The sequence below is a fragment of the Danio rerio genome, chromosome 22 (genome assembly GCF_049306965.1).
Source record: "Danio rerio strain Tuebingen ecotype United States chromosome 22, GRCz12tu, whole genome shotgun sequence".
Taxonomy (NCBI): domain Eukaryota; kingdom Metazoa; phylum Chordata; class Actinopteri; order Cypriniformes; family Danionidae; genus Danio; species Danio rerio.
Window position 1 is genome coordinate 27534761 of NC_133197.1, and position 19272 is coordinate 27554032.

The 19272-nt window shown below is 35.9% G+C and overlaps 1 protein-coding gene across 1 annotated transcript; it reads right to left on the minus strand.

The window, feature by feature from the left end:
- Positions 1-2900: 2900 nt before the first annotated feature.
- On the minus strand, positions 2901-14737 carry mcrip2 (MAPK regulated corepressor interacting protein 2). The gene is made up of 5 exons (NM_001045127.3): positions 14122-14737; positions 13918-13987; positions 12629-12762; positions 7726-7827; positions 2901-3290 (listed from the first exon to the last, which is right to left on the minus strand). The coding sequence occupies exons 1-5, from the start codon at positions 14174-14176 to the stop codon at positions 3220-3222; spliced, it is 432 nt and encodes a 143-aa protein (NP_001038592.1). The 5' UTR covers positions 14177-14737; the 3' UTR covers positions 2901-3219.
- Positions 14738-19272: the final 4535 nt, after the last annotated feature.

The following is a 19272-nucleotide window of genomic DNA, read 5'->3' on the forward strand; positions in this document are numbered from 1 at the left end:
ATTTCATACCGTGATTTAAAGTAAAGTCTCTTTGAGGCAGAACAGGGGCCTCATGTATCAACGCTGCATACGCACAAAAACTTTGCATACGCCAGGTTTCACGCTCACGTTTGGATTTACTAACGATGAAACTAATGTGAGAATGTTCGTTGGTCTGCGCCAACTTCATGTCTAGCGTACATGTACTTCTTGTCTACGTTTGTTTTATTTCCATTGGCGACTCCTAGAGGCAGTTATTTTAAATTGCACACTGCAAAGTATCGCACCAACACATGTGAAACACATTGCTTTAAATTTATAACGGTCCCACTTTATATTAAGTGGCCTTAACTAATATGTACTTACACAGGAATTAATAGTTATTTACAACGTACTTATTGTGTAAATACATGTATTTACTGTGTACTTATGCTTGATTAAATACATGTATGTATTTACATCTGTAATTAACTATTGTAATTACATTTGTAAATACACTGTTGACCATCCCTTACACCTTTACCCACCCTTAAACCTACCCATACCACCAAACCTGTCCATAACCCAACCTCTATCCCAACTCAAAAGCACCACAAGTGTTCACAAATACATTATAAACACAGTAAGTACATTGTATTTATTTTATTGATGTGAGTACATAGTAGTTAAGGACACTTAATATAAAGTGGGATCTTTATAACTGATAAATTGGGTTAATTGACACATATATGTTCTAAATTACATAATTGGTAATATATATAAGCATTTGCAAATCTATATAACCCTTAGTCTATGGCACTGTTAGGATGTTAGTCCAGCATTCTCTGTTCCTCCCTGTTTAGTCCACACTTTGACGGTGCGCCGCTGTTCTCCCCTTAAACTGCACCTTTACATCAGACCATTTCTTTTTTTAATTGGTTCACAGTTCGATGTTCAGACCCCACTGCGTTAACCGCGTCATCTAAACTCTTCCACTGTATTTTTTTTTCTTCTATTATTAATTTCGGAGGACAAACTTGCAAATAACACAGTTTTTCTCCAGTCTACCTCTGAAAGGAGCACCTACACAGTTACAGCTTTGTCTGTACGCAATGTTTTAGTATGAATTCAAGCAAGTCTTCGTACATGAGGCCCCTGGGCATTTTATTACCCTCAGGCCACATGCGGCCCACTGTACGTCTTTGATCAGACTGCATGAAGTATATATTTAACTATATATTTATATTCAGCTGCAAACAAGGCCTTACCAGGGCACAGGTCTAATTTTGTGAGTCAACAAAAGCCGACAGCATCTTTAATTTCATTATTTCAAATGGAGACGCATGGGCATAGCGCACAAAAGAGAAGGGATATACATTACGCTCAGGTTTTCCAGGCGCGTTGAATTGAAAAAAAATCTAAACATTTCAGAGTGCTTCACACTTTGTATGTAATAAAGGTAGACTATTTACCTCAAATGAATGATTTAACAAATCCGGATGCAGATCCTCTCTCAGTGATGATCATTACATCACATTTCAACCTCACATTCAACCTGACCTCAGTGTATTTGTTCAGCCCAACCCAGGCTAGAATTTTCTCACTTTTCTCCATTCAAACACATATGTGACACATCTTGTGTATTCTATAGTCTTTGTTTAAAGTCAGTGTTTGTATGTTTATGTATTTCCAAGAGAATCTAAATATAAGTAAGGGCCGGGGTGGGGCTTTCTTTTTGCGCTTGATTCCCTTTTAGCAAACTAACGGTAAAAGGGGTGTGGTTAATAATATTGTGATTAAAGCCATCAAACGGATGCCAACAGAAGGACAGTCACTCCAAACACTGAAGCAAATGGTAAGTTTTTGATTGAAGATTACCAAAACTGGTTGCTCGGAGGCTCACTGTCACCTTACAGCAAGGAGGTCTCTGGTTCAAGTCCCAGCTGGGCCAGTTGGCATGTTGTCGCCGTGTTGGCGTGGGTTTCCTTGGGGTTCTCCGGTTTCCCCCACAGACCAAAGGCATGTGCTATAAGTGAACTGGGTAAACTAAAGTGGCCATAGTTTATAAGGGTGTACTCACACTCGGTACAGTTTCCTTGAACTGCGCTGAAGCTCGATCGTTTCTCCTCGGCCTGCACTCACACTGCTTTTTGCCTTCCGAACCAGAGCACACATCATCGATAATGCAACTGTTCAGGTTTACAGGAAAAGAAGCGCTCTTGCTCAGCACAGTAGATATTAATTTAGTTATTGTTTTAGTCATTTGGGAAGCAGTGAGACGCACTCAAATATTTTTTTTCTGAACAGATCAAGTTCTATTATAAAGCCCTTGTGCTGCAAATATTAAAAGGTTTGCTGACGTGCAGTGAAGGGTTTTGCATCTTTAATAAACTACAACTACGAAAGTAATGATTAATAAATCCATATGAAACAGTCCCTTAAAGGTCACGATGCGTCTTCAGTTAAAGAGCGACCTCTGATAAATAAAAGACTAAGCTGAAGAAAAATGAATGTGGATGTGGGTTGAGTGGATTAACAATCACAGATTAATTGTTCACTTAAAGATAAACAATGTGAGGTATCAAAATAAACACTAAATTTGATTTCACATGGATTAGAACAGATTGTATTAACTAAAATTAACTAATAAAAAAAAAGATTTTTGCAGAAAATACAGCAAGGAAAAAATAAATAAGAATAAAACAAAAATATAAGGCTTTTTTTTTTTTTTAAATACTTACATTTTCATGACTAACAAGCACTCTGGTGTTGCAAACTCAAAAACATTTAATTATATCCAAAACAAATGTATAAATCTACTTCATTTTATATTTCAAAATCCCAATATGATGCCTTTTAAATATTATTTGATGAACCATACATTTCTTTAAAGCCATGAATGTGACCAGTAGGAAGTGAAAGACAAATATCACAGAGCAAACACGTCTTGAAAAAACTTTTACTGCACTTTTTTTGTTAGTTTTATAACATCACTTTTTTTTTGTTTTTTTTGCAAAGATCTGTCACGAAAAACAGACATCTCACATCCTAACAAAGAGAGAAGCAGAAGACAAAAAAAATCTCTGCTCCTCCTGGGTGTGCATGAGAGAGAGAGTCTGAGTCCGGCTGGGCAAACAGTTTCTCAGGATAGCTGAATTCATCTAGCCAGCAGATCTCTCACATGATCATCCGCCTTGATTAAGAGAGTCAGGCTGCACTGCCTCAGTCAGGACCAGCTCTTCATGCCCCATCATGCACCTGTCATGACAGGTTGGCAATGTTAGCCAGGAAACGCTGCGCCCACCACTCCTCGAGATCAATCGGCACAAAATCTAAGGGAAATACAAGAGATTGGCTGAGTTTATTCGAAATCGCACCAAAATTGAAGATGTTTACTCTATCAGTTAAAAGGCGGGTCAGTAGGATTGTTAAATGTTTTAAAATAAGCTTATTGGGCTCACCAAGGCTGCATTTATCTCAGCAAAAATACAATTCAAATTGTGAAATGTTATTTACTATAAAAAAAAACTGTTCAAAAGTAGATTATCATTTAGATTAATCATTAACTTCAGTGATTTTAAAGATGAATTTTCAGCTTCATTAGTCTTTAGTCACATGATCCTTCACAAATCACGCTAATAATAATTATTATTATTAATAATAATAATAATTATTATTATTATTAATTATAATCTCAATTTTTTGACCGGTAGTGTATGTAGGATGTCTGTTAAATAGTTTTGAAATTTAGCATAATGCCACCAAAATACTAGGAGTTTCATCTGTTTCTAGTGTGGGAGCAACAGGCCCGGCGCCAGGATATCAGAACTGAGGGGGCATTTTAAATCCATAGGGGGGCAGTAGACCTGGTGGCTAATTTTGGTCTCTCTTGTTCCTTTCATTTAGGCTATTTATTCACATTTATTATTACTTTACTTTGTTACTGACCTATGGCAGTAATATACGTTTTAATAGTAATAATTACAGTTTCGCTATTACTGATTTTATTAATGATGGTAATACCGCTTATAAATGCAGACGGATCATGGCTTAGTGCCAAACGAGTGCTTTAAATCATGTTATTCTCCTTATTTATTTCCGTTTTATTTCAAATAACAGGCATATGAATGTTTAAAATTTTAGGTAAATAGCCTACGTCAAATTATGCCCACACATGCAAGCTGACCCACGATCAGACTATTCGCGTAACCGGTAAATAAATATAGTGTAATCAGCCGAGTCATCACGCTTCACGTAGCCTATTACCCTACCAAGTTAGGAAAAAGCTAAATGTAACAATCTAATGTCATTCAAAACAATTACTTAGTTACATTTTAAGGCATTAGTGTAGCCAGAAAAATACCTAAAAAAAGATACCAAAATTCACAGTTATTACCGTGAAAATTAGTTGGCACGTTTAACACGCAACTCAGGCTATATAAGTTTTTTCATCATTTTAAATGTAAAAATAAAGATTTATCTTGGGCTTTCATATGAGTTTTAATTTCGCGATATTGTCTGGTTGTCATTTGTAAACCATCATAAACCATTAGGTTACTAGGCGTACCCGTCATTTTATTTATTTATTAAGCCTATTTTAATAACTTGTTTTCAGGTTATTTTCATTTTAGGGCCATGAGCTACAAGTCAAAACAAACTCGATATGCTGACTGTATTTTAGCTCTTAAAATAGGTTTACAATATATTTTATGTTGTTTAATTTTGCATGAGCAAACAGTAGTATAGCCTAAATTAAATATTTTTAAAAGATTATTATTCAGCCTACCTGCAGGGCACGTGAGAGTTTTTTTCGGTTGATCTGCGGTAATTCCACTAATGCACTATATTCCATTCATAACACTGCAAACTTGACTTCGCCGGCCGATCGTCTTTAAACGCAAAAGGCATTTATTAAGTGTTATACCTTGACTGCAGCCGCATAATGGGATGTTTCTCTACACAACTGTAAAAGTGCGCTTTATAGCAATGTCAAAATGAAAGCAAACATTCAAAGGGTTCTGCGTTTTGTCAATTTTAGCTTAATTGGAATCATATTAATAACAATATTAATTAATAAATTAAAATATTATTTATAGTGTAGCCTACTGTGGGAAAACACTGCCTACTGTTTTTATTAAAACATTTTATTAGGCTATATCTTCCAGAATAACTAATGTGAAAATAACTGGCAGTTGCGTCTCTGCTAAAATTAATTTAACAGCAAATTTCTTCTGCGTTTCTTCCCATTAGAGCTCAAGAGAGTTGCGTTTAAATAATTAGTTAACCAAAACATGAAATGAATTAAGCTGCTCGTATCATGTCACACACTTTTCTCCCTTGTGAGTTGAGTGCGCCTCCATCGCCGTGTGCGCGTTTTATTTACGGGCGCACCTGACCTGACGCGGGGACCGGATCTCTGCACTATAGGACTAGCTTTAATCTGACAATTTTCATAATTTAATTGCTATGTCATATATTTTAAAATATTTAAATGTGTGTTCTAAAGGTTGGAACGACAGGAGTGTTAGTAATTAATGACAGAAAGAATTTTCAGTTTTGAGTGAACAATCCTTTATGAAAACTGGGGGGGGCACAAATTCTTTCTGAGGGGGCAATGCCCCCCTTTGCCCCCCCGCAGCGCCGGGCCTGGGGAGCAACATGAACATTGTTTGTAATGCAGCTGTGAGACACTATAGACAATACAAATACAGACCATTTGATCATTTCTCTGGATTTACCTGATTTATTAGACATGGGTTTGGATAAAATGTTAATATTAGCTTTATTGTATTAGCTTCTAATAACATTTCTTTATTAATTACATTTTTTATTTGTTCAGAAAAAATCAATGTTGATAGTGAATAATTAGGGCTGGGCGATTTAACCTAAAATCGAAATCTCGATTAACTGAACATTAACTTGATAACAATTAAAGAGCGACTATTTCATTTGTTTTATTTTGTTTTCCTCAAAGTTCACTGATACGTTTTGTACAGTAAATATGCTCACATATTACAAGTGAGAGATTTCTGAATGAAGGGTGCATTACTGGATTTAAAAAATAATTGATGGAAACACACACTATCTACCATCTATGATTATTTCCTGAACTTTACGGTTGGTTTTAGGCATTGTGTGTTGTTCAACAGTCACGTTTTTCTCATAAAAAGAAAATAAATGAAAATATGAAAATAAATCACTTTTGGAAACAAAATAAATTATTTTCAGTGTTTTTCATGTTAAAAGTAGAAAATAAGCAGCATCTCTTCTAAATAAAATGACTCTTGTATTTCCTGTAAATAATGTTTTAAACACTGCATTTCTTGAATCTTCTGTAAACTAATATTTTAATGTAAATAATAATTTGAATGTAATAGAAAATATGCATCTCAAGACATCTCTGGTGCAGCTTTTAATTATCGTCAATGTAGTGCAAAGTAGGGCTCAGGTATGGGTTCATCGTCCTACTTGACCAGAGATCAGATATGGCTGCGGAAGTAAATCAGCCTCAGCCTTTAACAAAGCGGGGTCATGTGACCTGTAGGGAAAGTATTTGAAAAAATCATCCTGGAAAAATAAAATAGTTTATTCTAAATGTTGATTTTAATTACTCTCCGATTAATCGCCCAACCCAGTTACTAAAATAAATATTTATTTTTATACGAATCTCTTTTAAGTTTATAACATGAGTATTATGTTGTCTGAGAATAGAGATGGTGCCATTATTTATACAAAACAGGTTTTAAATGACACCTTTTATATTTTTAAAGTGGAAACAAATGTCATCATTAGTTTACTTACTAAACAAAAAAAAAGTGTATTTTTCTCTTCAAACACCGAACTAAATTGTTATTTCGGGGCTTTATTTTTGCATAAAACAGCAAAGGTGTGTCATGTTCAAATATTTGTACTCATTTTTTTTTTTTTTAGACATGCCATTGCTGTCATTTTTTAAACCACGACAATTACCAACATTTGTTATTTCAACCAAAAGTCATTTTCTGAAAAAAAAAAAAGGCAAATAATATTTATGATTTAAAATTGAGGAAATGTTAAAAGTAGAAACCAATATGTGACCCTGGACCACAAAACCTTATTGTCATGTTGAACAGGGATATTTAACCAATAGTCAGAAATACACTGTATAAGTCAAAATGATCACTTTTTCTTTCATAACAAAAACTTTTGAAACTGAATGTAAAGATCACGTTTATTAAAGACTTTTTTATTCTCCTGTTATAGATCAATACTTTAAATGTTTTATATTTTGTTCCAGACATACAGTGTCATCATTTGAAATGTCCCACACACTATTTTAACTGTCTAAAATGGGCAAAAAATGTTGTTTTTACTCTCTGATAGTCAAAACATGTTAAAAATGTCTATGTTATATATGCATTAAAAAACAGTCTGGAAAAAGTGTTTTGTGTAAATTTGGACCAAGAATCCACATATATGGACATCATTTTTCACTAAAAGTACAACATTTCAAAAGATGATACTTAGATCTTATTTTAATTAGGTTCCAATACGCCCAAATAGCAAAGAGAAATAAAAATGCGTGTAAAAAACACCCTGGGCTTTAAGAGGTTAACGTGGTCTCTTGTTTTTTCCTGATAGTTGTAATAGAAACATTGAACTTTGGATTTTTTTTTTTTACTTGAATTATCCTAATGACAAATGAGGCTTTCATACGGGGTGAGAAAACAAATCAGCAAAGTAGAGACTATTTAAGGAGTGTAAATAGGACAGAAGTGTTTCACTGACTCTTCATGCCGGGATTGGGGTTTCTCTCCGCATACTGAACTGGACCTTTCCCGTGCTCCGGCTGGGATCCTGCTTCCAGCTTCTGCTCCACCTCCTGCCAAGCTGCAATCCCAAAACAAAACGGGAGGTAATATTAAACTACATTATATACGCTCATGAAAAATAGAGAAACATGACAGAAAGCTTTAGATATGATGGAAAATGTACATTTTGCAAAGCGATTGAGTCTATTTAAAGTGACCATAAGGACAATAATTACTAAAAAAGTTCAAATAAATGCTGCTTAATAAAAATTGTAAAAAAAAAACCATACACACACACACACACACACACACACGTGTGTGTGTGTGTGTGTGTGTGTGTGTGTGTGTATACAGTAAACACACACACATACACATTATAAATTGCAGTATATTTTAAAAGTATAGATAATTTCAATGTGGTCATGTCATTGGCCCATGAACATATCCAGCCTGTTATCAAACTATTTCATAACTGTAACAAGAGGCAATTTAATCATATCTCAATGTTAAAACAGCTTTACTTAAAACAGTAAATACATTGGGACCCTTGTTTTGGTTTACATCCCTCAAAATGGTCTATATTTGGTAGGCATTATGGGCAGCATATCCTAAAGTTATTTGAGAAGCTTTAACACAGCGCCACCTAGTGTTTTACACACACACACACACACACACACACACACACACACACACACACACACACACACACACACACACACACACACCCACACACACACACACACACACACACACACCTTTTAAAAAATATTTAAAAATATACCACTTAACTAACAACTTGGTCAATATAATCAATATATTAGAATGATTTCAGAAAGATCATGTGAGGTTATAATTATGGAAATTCAGCTTTTTTTCAATGCATTATTGAAACGGGTTCACGAAGTTAATGATTCATTTGTCAATCATCCTGAATCTGAATTACTTTTAAAATCCTTTATTCAAAAAACAAAACAAAAAGAACAGGGACAATGTAAATATACAGTTGAAATCAGAATTATTAGCCCCCCTTTGATTTTTTTTTATATTTCCCAAATAATGTTTAAGAGAGCATGGACATTTTCACAGTATGTCTGATAATATTTGTTCTTCTGGAAAAAAGTCTTATTTTGCAAGAATAAAAGCAGTTTTTTAATTTTTTGAAACCCAATTAAGGTCAATATTATTAGCCCCTTTAAACTATATATTTTTCGATAGTCTACAGAACAAACCATCGTTATACAATAACTTGCCTAATTACCCTAACCTGCCTAGTTAACCTAATGAACCTAGTAAAACCTTTAAATGTCTGTTTAAACTGTATAGAAGTGTCTTGAAAAATATATAGTCAAATATTATTTACTGTCATCATGGCAAAGATAAAATAAATCAGTTATTACAGATGAGTTATTAAAACTATTATGTTTAGAAATGTACTTCTTAACATTTTGATATAAACTCTTAATTGAGTCAATATTTGAGTGAAACCAGACCCAGACCTAAATATGCATCAAGACAAAATTGTTTCATATAAAATGGTACCATATTTAAAACATACCATACTGACTTGTCTTGATTGGTTCTTAAACATGAGCCACTCTCTGACAAATCAAATCATCTTTATTGGAAAACCAGGTTATTATGCTGAATATTTTCAAAACAGCAATAAAAATAAAATAAAATAATAAAAACTATTACTCTTTTGTGAACTGATTTATACAGAAATAATTCATTTATATACAATGTATAAGATACTAGTTCCTTATAAGTGACTGTCCTTAAATTACCTAAAAAAGAAAAGCAATCCCTTTTTCATTTGAACAGTAATTTAATTATAGTAATTAGTTCCTTCGTAAACAACTACACGCAACACTACTCATGACATAGTCCTAGACAACCAACTGAAGTCTAAATATATACATGTGGGTGGAAAAAACTAGTAAGACACAAAGGTGGATGCATTTGACCATTTCATCCTTTACACCCCTAAAACTGACCTCAAGTAATACAAATACATATAAATACTATAATACTTAATAATTGTCCCATAATAATTAGTGATTGAATCATTCTATGAGTCAATTCTTGTCAATTAGTCATTCGGTTCACAACACAACCTGGAGGATTTAATTCTGAATAATGGCTTTTAATATTCTTCAGTCAGGGCAGAAAAAAACAAACTAATAGTTCTAAATTAGAAACTATTTATGAAAAGACATGTTCAGTCCTAATTCTAATGTATCCCAAAATACAGCTTATGAAAACACAATCTACGTGTTAAATGGTGATATAAGAAATACGGTTTCCGGGTGCAAACCGCTACTCATTGGAATTGAGAAAATATTTGTTTAAGACAACAGTCATATATCACACATTAAAGTGAATTTTATATAAAATCACGGTGTACATAAACGTCTCTGAACTTGCTGCATCACAGACACCAATATGTTAACTATTTAGCAAAAATTAATCTGATATTAGGCATGGGTATATATATTGCGATTGTGATTTATGAAAGTATTACAGCGCTTTGTAAACTTTATTATCACCATTGTTGAGTCTTCCCATACATTCTGATATAGCTCTTGGACCCAGAAACTGCTTTGCGTGACATTACACATAACAAGCGGATAAATGCAAAACGTTTTAACTAATTCAAAGTTTAGAACTTTTAAAAAAGGACATCTTGCTAAAATCAATTCTTTTAGACTTCCTATACTTTATAACTGAATACCATACATTTTTATTCACTATAAACATTAAACGTCAGATGAGTAGTATTTGATTGAACAGTTCAACTGTATTGCTTTTATCCAGAGTAAGCTTGCTGTTAAAACAGTGTTATCTAATTAGTGATTGAATCATTCTTTTGCAATAATTCTTAAATCAATGATTCATTCAAACCAGTTCACAACACAACCTAAATGATTCAATTGTGAATCAGAATCATGATGGCTTTTATTATTCTTCATTTAGTGCACGAAAACAAACTAAATTAGAAACCATTTAGGAAAAGACATGTTCAGTCTTAATTCCAATGTTTCCCAAAATACAGCTTATGAAAACACAATCCACTTGTTTAGTGGTGACGTACAAAACATACCGTTTAGGAAATCACTACAAATGTGAAACTAATTAACAGTTTAGAACTTAGAAAGAAAAAAGGACATCTTGCTTAAATCACTTCTCTTTGACTTTCAATAATTACTGTAACACTGTACATTTATCTACTGCAAACTTCAGATGAGTAGTATTTGATCAGTTCAACTGTATTGCTTTTAAAAAGTGTAATTTACAGTATATTTTCTATATAAAAAGTAATGGTGGACTGGATTTTTTTTTTACCTTTTATCACTGTCTTGGACGTGTCAACAATTAGTAACAACATTGGCTTTGATGCATTGTTAGATTTTCCTTTTTTCTCCCAAATTTACTGTTGGTGGCTGTTTTTGCTCCATTGACTTCCATTATAACCACATTTGATGGTGCGTAAATTCACAGTCTATGTTTTATTTACTCTTTATGTAGTTTTGAGAGCTGAAATGCACATTTAGATTTTCTCAGACACATCAAGGTAAGTGTGTCAAGATCACTCTCACACACTCAGAGACGCACACACGTTAATTTGCTGTTATACTCCATATAAAATCCAGAAACTAAGCTTTTCTTGCACAGGCCTATCTAAAGAGTTAATAGTGACAACTGATGATTGACAGAAAAAATGACAAATTGTAACTCTTACCAACAGGGAAAACCACCAACAATCAAAACTGCATGACTATATGGTGTCATGGTATTGTAATCAAAAGAATGTGGTTATAATGAAAGTCAATCAAGCAGAAACAGCCACCAGCAGTAAATGAAAAAAATGAAAAATAATCAAAAACAATATGAAACAAAGGTGAAGTTGTTTCCCATGTCCAAGACTTTGATAAAAGGTTAAAAAAAATCCAGTCCACAACTACTTTTTATTTTGAAAATATGTCATTTTGTGTTAGTTTTTCACCAAATCAGTGACATCATTTATGAATTTGGCAATTAAAGATTCAAAATTATGTAATTTTCTAAATAATTTAGTCATTTTAAGCAGGACTGAGGTTGATTAACAGATTTATGCAAAAAATAAACATTAATCTGATGCATTTTTAGCTTAATTCAGTGGATGTTTTCATTCTCAACATAATTAAAGGGTATTCAATTTGCCCAGAGTGTATCATTGAGTTTTTAAAAATGTCAAAGCATTTCCCAAAGTACATCAAAATAAGATTTTCACAAAAGTCAGAAAAAGTTATGGCCAATTTAAGACTCAAAAATCACCCCAGAGTGGATGAAAACATCCCCAACAATGTATAAGGGTTAATAAAAAGTTTAGAACTTGAAAAACATGCTTTTCTTTTAGGACAAAATTGACTAAAGTGCTTTAACACTCCCTAAACCGGTTGTGAGATTTCACCGCATTATGCAACACCTTTCTACAGCATGTAAAGCAGTTTTAGAAAACATTAAGCCTCAGTTGACTAGCCTGCCGTTGTACAAAAGAGCCTAAAAGCTGCCCTTGAGGTGGCGTTGCATCAGCCTGCGGAGGAGGGGTCTGGCCTGTAGACAAACACCTCCTTTGCAAGACAACAATTGTCCTTCTTCTCACAAATCTGATGAACCGGCCTCCCGAAGCACGTTAATGATACTCTGAACCCAAGTGATCCACAACTGCAGTTTAGTTTAGTTTAGTTTGCATGACCTCAAGACTCGCCAGTTTGTGACACTTTTGAGTTGTGGAGCCTTGAATACTTGGAGTTCACTGAGGTCACGGCAGCTGCTAACCAGCCTCAAGGTCTTAATGGTAACTAGGACATTAACAACGGCATTCAGGAAAATGAACTCACCCTCATAAACAAACCGGACATTTTCCTCGTGAGCTGGTGTGAATCCTTCAGTTGTGTTGTCGGCTTTTGGAGAGGTGGATCTGTGGTACCGCTTTCCGTTCAGACGATGAAACACAATCTTGGGCGCTGGTGAACTGCACAGTGGGAAATTAGAAGATATATAATAATATTACCTGGTTGTAAAGTTATACATAGTGGTATAGGTGGTAAACCATCAATCCTTTAATTTTTATGATCTGGCCCATGTCAATTTCTTCATTATTATTTGGAATTATAGTTACTAATTATTTGGACATCCATTGACTTTAACATAAAGTGTGTTCTTTAAAGTATACAAATATTAACAGGTCTGAAAAAGACTTAAAATTATAGATTTAGCTACATTCTGTTATTTAACCTTATTTTAAACATTTGAGTTTCTTTTGTTAAAAGTAAAAATATATTTTGAAGAATGATTAAAGGCTGTAACAATTGATTTCCATTGCATTGGTTTCTCGACTATATAAGCGAATGGTTATAAGTTTTTAGCTTTCTATAAAATATCTACTTTTGTGTTTAACAGAAGAAAGAAACTCAAAAAAGGTTTGGGATCACTTCAGAGTGAGTAAATTTCCATTTTGGGGTGAACTATCCCTTTCAGTGAAAAGCCTGTCACAATATTTTGGTGAACTGTCCCTTTAAGACCAAATACTTCCTTACACAACCTCGTTTCTATAGTGACGCGTTATAAAACCCATTTACTAACTATATTAACATAACCACCATCGTCATCATCATCATCAATGGGTCGCTATTCAAATATCAAACTCAATTGACAGGACGCATACGCGAACGCATGACCGTCGTAAAAATCGCCTTAGAAAGCAGCACATGGTGCTGCACAACGTCCTTGTGGGAATATAAGGGGTGTGACAAGCATGTGCTCGCAATATAATAACGCCAAAAGATCAATTATTAATCCCTATCTACAGAAATGAGTACCGACAGAAATCGCGACACAATCTTCAAACAAGCCGACACTCCACGCGCTCTCGTTCACGCGCACGCGCTACTGTTGCAAGGTCACACGGCGCTGCAAAAACATGCGACTCTGGCAAAGGGGTAAAAACAGCACGTCCTGATTTATGAATGAGGCCACCTTGTTGTCTGTGGATACTTTTAAATGTCCACTGCGTATAAACGAAACAAGGACGATGGGGCAGTTAAATCATGTTTAAGTTTCCCCTTAGTGACCAAACTCACGTGAGGAGATCAATCAGGTACTAGATGTGTTACATTATATCACTCACTCCGATACAAGCCAGTGGCTCTGCTTCTGTTTCAGGTCGTTTCCTTTGCTCTCAATCTGTTGTGTAGGGCCTGAAATAGAGAAAGTATGTGTTAATACATCAGCCAAGGTCTATAAGTGGGTCGTTTTTTTTTAAATATACACCATAAAAGCATTAGAAATCAGCGATATTGCGTCGTCTGCATGCTGTTCCTGTTCACCTTACCTGTTCTGCGTTGTGTAACAAGTTTGCTGGGACCTCTGGTTATTGTGTACATCATGTGAGAGACGGTTTCTGGAGAACCCCTGCGGTACGATAGATCCACGCGAGGTCTACGGATCGGTCAGTGCTTAAGTCACAATTAAATGCACGCCAGAAAACGTCACGCGATCCCCCTTCAGGACGGAGCTCTTTTGACGCAGCCACCGTGGAAATAAGCAGTGTCGATCCCGTCTGCAAATCTGCCGGTCAGACGCTTGCAGGGAGCATATGCGAGTGGACTTAAGCGCCCTTGTGTTTACTTACAGCAGACGTAAGGTCAGTCAAGGTTAAGAGCGTTTATTACCCTAATTACGCGCCAGGCTAATTCGCAGAGCGTCCGGTGTGTTTGTATGCGCGAGAGGCGTCTATCTTGGGAAACTTTCTGAGTTCTGGTTCAGGCTGGACACTACTGTAAATTCGGACGGTCAGATCGCAACCTTCTTCCGTGACGTCACGGCACGCCCCCGCGACGTATAACTCGGGTCACCTTTCACCTACTCACCTTGTGGACACCATCAAACGGGCTGTGTGTGCAATCTAAACACGGTTTCATCATGCCGCTAAACATGCAACTGATAAACTTGTGTAATAAACGAGATAAACGGCAGGCTGCGTGTATTTGCGCTGATAGGAGGCGCTTGAATGCACCACGTGGGAAGCATGCTGTTGTGTAAAATCCAAACATCATTCTTTAATGCGTTCAAACATGTAACCGATTCAAGTGTACAGTAGAAACATCGCGCAATCAAGTAAATGGATTGCGTAAATATGCGCAGCTGCGATGCGCCTGACGCACCACGTGGGAACTGGTCAGACTTGGTACACATTAATACTGCTGAACTTTGCTGTGTGTGTGTGTGTGTGTGTGTGTTATAAACCGAATGGTTAAACCTACTAATCTGCCATGAAGGTACTGAAGTCGCACATTTATTTAATTATTAGTTAATATAACACGAAAAAAGTGAGGAGAGGTAATTGTTACACAACTGTTATAGACAGCACAACAGTCCTTGAAAAGCAAATATAGAGACAAAATGTCTCTTGGTTAGAAATGTATTTGTTTATTTTTATAATAATTGCCCAAAAAAACTGATAAACGTGGATTTTAAGTAATCCTAAATTAGTATTTCTGTGTCCAACATAAGGTTGGCGTTTGGTAGCTGCCTTAGAAGACCAAGTTTATTGCTTATATAATAAATATTTTGATTCCCTTATGGTATATATAATTACAGACTTGTTGTTTTAAAGAGCACATATTTTACCCCTTTTTCATGATTTAACATACGTCTTTTGTCTTCAGAATGTGTCTGTGGGATTTCAGCTCAAAAGGCCCATCAGATTATTTATTATAGCTTTCAGAATATTGGGCTTTTCTGCTTGTAGCTGTTTTTGTGGCCTGTGTCTTTAAAGGGCCATGAAACCCCCTCGTTTCAGCAGGGTGTTTTCACACCTCTACTTTGGAAAAAGTCAGAAAAGTGGGCGTGTCCAGCTCTGTTTAGGGGGGAGTGTCGGAGGAAGAAAAGTGGGATGGTGTGGAAGTGTCTATTTGAGCACGCGTGAGTTTCAGAGTCAAAATACACACACACACACACACACACAGTAAAAAGTGATGGTGTTTAACCTACGTGGACATCTGTAGTCAAATTTTTTGCCAAATTATTAAATGGTGGACTTTAACTGCAGTTTGGCTTTCATTCAGGGAATTCATTCATGCCCCTCGCGACAAACGAGATATTTGATTCGAGGAACTGCTCTAAGTGTGTATTTTTCATGCAATGTTTGATACCGCACGGCGAATGAGAGAAAAAAAACCTCCGCATTTCCCGGAATCTTAGATGCACACGGCAGGTAGCGTCAGAATGCCGCGTGTGTTATTCCGGTCACTAAATGCGGTGAAAATCCTACACGAGGTTAAAGTTTGGTTGTGGTGTTAACATGTTTACACTCGGTGCAATGGTTAACTTAGTTCGATACGAACAAACTGAATAAACAAAGAGCACTGGTCGCTCACTTACCAAATCTGTAGAGACAGGACAATCACCAGCAACTAGAGCCGCATCTTTATGAAGAGAATACTACAAGCGAATCCGGATCTCAGCGTTTGCAGATGAGAACAGCTCTCAGGTAAACAATGTTCCTCCTTAGACACGTAAGTTATTGTTGTCGAGCGTCGCGTACACTGTTAATCCACACGTGAGACTGAGCTCTCACAGAGAGAAAATGAAAACGAAACTTAACTGCAGCAAACTATAAGAGCAACACTTCACGCTTGTTTTGCCAATACAACGTGGTGTGAGTGTCGTCTAAACACTGTGACAGTAATGAATATTAATGAAGTTGCACAATAGAGCGCGCTGATTGGTTTGAAACAAGCCTTACTCATGCATTAATGCATTACACTATAAGACATAATAAGACACACTCTGGCACAGACGCCCAGTCTACACGCTGGAATACAACACTATTATGTCATGACCGTGACGCAGCTTCAAAAATTCGTTTTAAACCAGAAGTACGAATTTGCTTGAAATAACGCAAAAACAACCAGTTTACACTTTTTAGTGAAATATAGGTGTCCTAATAGTGTTTTTAGCAGTGTGGGACCATAGACTGTAAAATATATGGACGTAGTATCCGTGACGTCACCCATAGGTTTCTGAAGAGCGCAAAAGAAGCCACAAGTAGGCGCGGCCAACCGTCGCCATTTTGTTCACACGTCATCACACCCACGGCGGGATACCAAACAAGGGCAAAGAGGCGGAGAGTGAGCGGAGCTACAGACACCTGCTAGCATTTAGCTTGGACCTGGTTCAGACACACTTTACTTTGGGAGAACGCTTAATACTTTATCACCTGTGACTCGTTTGTATTCTGACCACTTGTGCTTTGTTGTACACTATATCAATAAAGTGTTTAGACTTTTAAAAACACACTGCTGTAATACATTGAGCCACTAAACATTGTTCTTATGACGTTTTTCAACAGGAGGAAAACGTGAAATACTTCCAAACTCTTCAGATATAGTCTGTGTTAGTTAATGTAAGACTATCGATGAAATCCAGCATAACACTGTATGACAACGCTTCAGATGACTGTTCTAGAGCCCACAGCTAATCAATCTGACAGATTCTGGAGTGCATTACAGATCTAAATATAAATATAAACGATAAATGATCTTAAATAAAACAAATACATGTATAGAGATGATATATAAGTATATAACTTTACTCACATGGGAAACGGAGGCCACGTGAATGGTTTGTGAGCTCAATTAAGTTCACTCAGCATGCCATGCCATCTAATAATTGTAGGAAACAAGCCCAAAAGGCAGTTGAGTGTGTAAAGCCACATAAAACAACACAGAAATACGATAAATATGCCGTGTTCAGTGGCTAAACTGCAGGATTCAGCTGAGGTGACGTGACGGCGACCAACGAGACCAAGCTGTCACTCAAGTGGCCACTCCCTTAATTATGCAAACTTAATATAACTTAATATAAAGGAAACGGATGAGTTATAAAAAAATTCACCCCCCTCACAGTTGTCATGAAGGGTAATATTACCTGTATTAACCAAAATCTATTTTTGTACCAGGCTGTAAACACCTTTTTTTCTGCGGTAAAGTTGGCCATTCTTACAGTGGGCTCAATTGAAATTTGCTCTGTTTTGAGGCCAGGAGCGGCCACGACTAGCGGAATTTCGATGAATTGCAGTTTTAGTTACTTCCGTATTGGTTTCCTGAGGGAGAGCGGGAGGTTGCCGCTTGTGTGGGACACATATACGACTGTCAACAGCTCAAAAAATGTGTTTTGGTGTTTCGTGACCCTTTAATGCTAGTTGTCCCCGCTTAACGTTCCCATGTGCCTGTCAGAGTGTGCCTCAATCTCCGCCTCGGCTGCATCAGATAAACAGCACAGTGACAGACATGATTATTATTATAGCTTTTTTATTATTAGATCAGATTATTTATTATAGCTTTCAGAATATTGGGATTTTCTGCTTGTAGCTGTTTTTGTGGCCTGTGTCTTTAATGCTGGTTTTCCCTGCCCGCTGTTCCCATGTGCCTGTCAGAGTGTGCCTTTGCGTCAGATAAACAGCACAGTGACCGACATGAAGGAAGCAGATCTCACGTAACGTTTTTGAAAAATACTACCATAAGAACTTTCTCAATGATTATTTGATGTGTTTGTTGTGAAGTTAATTCAAGTTGTACTTTATTTTTTATTTAACATGAAAAAAGGGCCTCTCTACATTTGGGGGAAAGAAAGAAAAATAAGAAAAATAATTTTGGGGCCCTACCTTATTCTAGTCTAAATAGTTGAGTATTGCCATTGCAAATGTCAGCGAAAGACGCTTTAGTAAAATGACGCTTAAGTAAAATTCAGGAAAATGTGTTTTATACTAAGTTTAAAAAACTGGGTCTAAAACCATATAAATTAGGGCTGTGTGATTTGGGGAAAACATCTAATTGTGATGATTTCTTTTAAAGAAATATGGTGTAACAACAGCAAAAAAAAAAAAAAAACTCTGAGAATGTACTTAGCTGTTGCTAGCTACTATATTGAGTGTCACTGGCAATACTTTTAGTAAAATTTTTAGCAAGACACTCTTCAGGTGCTTTCTTAGGTTGTTGTGTTTCCTCGTGCTGTAGCAACAGTTCTTCGACAGCTCTTACAAATTACCTATTTTTGTTTGGTGTCTGTAACTTTGAAATATTCCCATTTTACCAACATGGATATTAATTGGTCTATCAATGCTTCTAAAGTGGCAGATACCATCATCCCACTTGTTCGCGCTTTCCTGTTTCTTTGTTTTATTGTGGGCATTCTGCATAATTCAGTTGTGCAATTCTGATAGGGCAGAATGATAGAGTGCTCACTCAATTGGCTAGTAAGATGATCACACACAGACAATTGTCACGCATTTGTTCTGTGTGGCGGAAATTATATAATCTATATTCATTTCATATCGTAATCTCTTGCGATTAGCTGATCGCAGTGTTTCAAATCGCAATTCAATTTCGATTAATCGCACAGCCCTAATATAAATAGACAACATTTATTAATTTGTAATTGTCTGTTTTCAATGAATGTGCTACTAGATGTCTTTAACATC

Excerpts from the sequence above, each read along its gene's own strand:
- mcrip2 (NM_001045127.3), bottom strand. The coding sequence starts at position 14,176 with ATGATGTACACAATAACCAGAGGTCCCAGCAAACTTGTTACACAACGC. Across the intron at positions 7,828-12,628 it reads TGTCCGGTTTGTTTATGAGG|CTTGGCAGGAGGTGGAGCAG; the intron begins GTGAGTTCATTT and ends TTGGGATTGCAG. Across the intron at positions 3,291-7,725 it reads CCCCAATCCCGGCATGAAGA|ATTTTGTGCCGATTGATCTC; the intron begins GTCAGTGAAACA and ends TATTTCCCTTAG.